At 40.3% G+C, this 3,678-nt stretch overlaps 1 protein-coding gene across 1 annotated transcript; it reads right to left on the bottom strand.

The window, feature by feature from the left end:
* Positions 1-2,924: 2,924 nt before the first annotated feature.
* Positions 2,925-3,370, bottom strand: LOC143438405 (protein BEX4-like). The gene has a single exon (XM_076923972.1). The coding sequence runs from the start codon at positions 3,282-3,284 to the stop codon at positions 2,925-2,927; it is 360 nt and encodes a 119-aa protein (XP_076780087.1). The 5' UTR covers positions 3,285-3,370.
* Between the last annotated feature and the right edge of the window lie 308 nt (positions 3,371-3,678).

Raw genomic sequence — 3,678 nt, 5'->3', positions numbered from 1 at the left:
AAAGGAAAGGAAAGGAAAGGAAAGGAAAGGAAAGGAAAGGAAAGGAAAGGAAAGGAAAGGAGAAGTAAGCTTCACACAACCACAGATGTTAATGGAGAATGTTAATAGCACATGTGCCTTGGGTTAAGAAAAGACCATAAGTATCTTAGCTCAGGGATGCCATCTTGCTATGAGACAGGAAGCCACCAAGGACATGATGTCAAGCATTAAGGATGAAGATTAGCCAGAATTGTTCATTGCTCTTAAGATGCAGGTCACAAAGAACTGTTCCACAAACAAACATAGACATTGTAGTCTTCTAAGCTCCCACCAGCCAAACAGAGGCCAGGGGACTCTCCAGTGAGCTCAACCAAGTTGAAGGGTGAGATGAGTCAGATGTTCCTCTCTCCTGATGTTCATATATGAGCTGACTATGAGTCAGCCAACGCACCACTGAGCCCCAGAGCTTGACTTCACTCCAGGTACTCGGAGAGCCAAGTGTGTCCCTCACCAAAATCTCCCCTGATGTAGGTAGGGGCTGATTGGAACTACAAGTATGAGATCTCTGTGGAGTACAGGTGCAGCTCTCTTAAAGACTGCATTTTCCCAATGAAGAGAGGTGTGGCTTCTCTTCTCTTTCTTGAGTCAAAAAAGGAGCAACTAAGCATCAGAATTCCTGGACTGATGAGTTGCTGAACTAAGGGTCGATGCCCACCTTCTGAGTTCTGTTATAAAAATAAACATCTATTTGCTGAGTCTATGGCACAGTGTTGGATATTGGTTGTTGGTTTACTCTTTGTTACACGGAGTATGTATTGTATGAGTTTTCTTTTAAGTGAAAGTTTCATACAACTCTATTAAAATCTGTTGTTCCATCTTTTCCAAGTTCTTAGAGACTGAGAAATGTCAACTCTTTGGTGGTGTCATGTAAAACCACTGGGAATAATTATTGAGTTTTTTTATTTTTTGTTTTGTTTTTTGTTTTGTTTTATTTTTTGCATGGTGAGCTACAAAGCAATGAAGGAAGTATTTATAAAAGTTATTGGTTACAATGTTGGAGTAATTCTTCTCCAAATTTAATGTTTTTATTGTTTATCCATTATAATATCCTTTCCTTTTCTGGAGTTTGGATGTAGTCACCCATCTGTGTAATGGTGAAGCCAGCAGATCCTTTAAACAATGTCAGTAGAGGGCATTTCAGATTAAGAAGAAAATAGAGAAATAGTCACTAAGGAAGTGAGAGGGAAAGGGAGAATAAGGAGAGAGAGAGAGAGAGAGAGAGAGAGAGAGAGAGAGAGAGAGAGAGAATGGGAAAGCTAGAGTGTTCCAGGAGAGTAGTTTCTATTTATGACTGTTTCCACTCAGTTAGCATTTTGGAATATTTTGAATGAGATAACATTCTTAATTTCAAAACAGCAACTGCATCACTGTTATTGTTGGTTTATTTTAGGTTAAAAGTCCAAAACTTAATTACCCTAGGGAAACTTTTCTTGTGAAATTTCTATCCCCACCCTCTCAAACCCATAAAGCACAAGAGGTGTACAAGGATGTGTATAATCTCATGAGCTTTGATGCTCCATTTAAGCAGAAGCACTGGGGACCAAGTTAGACAATTGAAACTCCAGAAAGGAATGACGAGATACATTGGGTTGTGTGTTTTGCTAAATCTGATAAAATTAACATAAAACAGCTGTCCTTTTAGAGCTCGGACCTCTGCAAAGATTTTCCCCTTCAGCTTAACTGTGCTGTTTCTTTTCCTGTGTCAAATTTGGCAAGACCTCAGAAATTGTGTTTCCTTGATATGGGGGTGGATATGAATGAAGAGGCAAAAGTTAAAGTTGACTGGAGGTGGCTTCTAAAATTATTTCAGTGTTAGTCTTTCCCCCTAAACAGACAAAGTAACTTTCACATGGCTTCTAGTTACAAGACAATATCAAGAAACAAAAGAACAAACCAACAGACACAGCATTTGTCTGCACTCTGATTTTCTGAGCCCTTAGGATCCTCTGTCATCTCAGGGCCTTCTTGGAATGCTGTTGTTACCTCCCAAGAATTCTGAGGGGTTCACATTGTTAGCTGGTTTGATAGTTAAGAAAGATGACAGAGGCTCACAGGTTCTACCAAGCAGATAAGTGGTTTTAGATGGTATAGATATTATTTTAAATTATTTTTTATATTAGTATTCAAAGAAATGGGCTTGGTCATAATAGCTTAATGCAGGTGTGTTATTATACTTGGTTTTCATTTATTCCTTTGCCTGACTTTATGCTCTCTCCTGACTTGTGGCTCATCTGCTTTCTTCCTTCTCCATATCAACCTTTGCTTCTTCCTTCTTATTACATGTATTCTGCTTTGTTATATCCCACCTCTCTTAAGATGTCTTCCCCCATCTTACCTCCTCTCTCTCCTCTCTCTCCCCCTCTCTCTCTTACCCCACTCTCATGCACATGAATGCACACACATGCACATGCACACACACACACAACACAGATACAGGTCTATAATTTTAAAGGTTTTGTTTTTATTTTATGTGAGTACACTGTCCCTGTTCTCAGACACATCAGAAAAGGGCATAGGATCCCATTACAGATAGTTGCTAAGATTTGAACTCAGGACCTCTGGGAAAGCAGTCAGTGCTTTCAATTGCTGAGCCGCTATCCAGCCCATACCATATATATATATATATATATATATATATATATATATATATATATATACCTTTTAAATTGCTTTATTAATTTCAAGTTATGAAAAAAAATCTTTTTCTAAAATGGGTTAAATTGCCATGCTGATAGGAATGTTTAGAATTAAATACAACAATTAAACAATGTTTATGTAGAAACCGTTAAGTGGAAACACCAAAGGTTTACAGAAAAAAATACCCCACTAGATACAAGCCTGTAAGACAGTAGCCATTTTATGAACCCAGAAAAAAATTTTAGATTTCAAGGTATGAGGCAAAAGTCGTAATGATTGTCAGGTTCAGGTGTTTGGAAACGCCTGTAAGGCCTCATCTGCTGCTCCTTACTCTTTCTCTTGACTTCCGTCGTCCCCTGCCCTACAAATCTCCCAACATCCTCTTCCCCTTCATTGTGATCAACATGTCTATTAGGTATGGCCCATAGAAAGTTAGGCACAAGTCGCCTGACTTTCCTTCTGACATTTCCCCCAGGCTTTTTGTTTTCAACCTCTTCCAGATGGTGGGATTCTTCTTTACTTGGTTTGGAGGTCTTCTCACCTTTTTTGTCTTTTTTGTCTTTCTCCACAGTGAGATCCAGTATGACTTGTTTGACTTTGGACGCCATTACTCCTGGGCCTATCCTTGCCTTCTCCTCTTGCTAGCGATGCTCACCACAGGTGCGCTGCAAAGCTTCTGCTCCTCGGACCTGCTCCTCTCTTCCTCCTGCTGCTGCTGCTTTCTGCGCCACCCCACCCGGGCCGTGTGCTCTGTGCCACCAGGAGCTGTGCCACCAGAAACAGGTGCCTCCCTTAGGGATGGCGGGCTGGTGAGAGTGAGCGAGGGCAGGTCCGAGACCCAGCGAGGGGTATGAGCCTGCGTGGGCTAGTCCGCCCCTATAATTTTTAAATCTGTATCTGTATATAACACAAAATCAGGGATTTTTCTTTTTGAGTCCAGCTGATTTCACCTAAAACAATGATTTCCAATTGTATCTGTTATTCTGAAAATGTCCTTTTTCT

This window comes from Arvicanthis niloticus, chromosome 25 (assembly GCF_011762505.2).
Source record: "Arvicanthis niloticus isolate mArvNil1 chromosome 25, mArvNil1.pat.X, whole genome shotgun sequence".
NCBI lineage: Eukaryota > Metazoa > Chordata > Mammalia > Rodentia > Muridae > Arvicanthis > Arvicanthis niloticus.
Note: the sequence above shows the minus strand (reverse complement) of the source record. Positions and strands in the feature narration are given on the sequence as shown.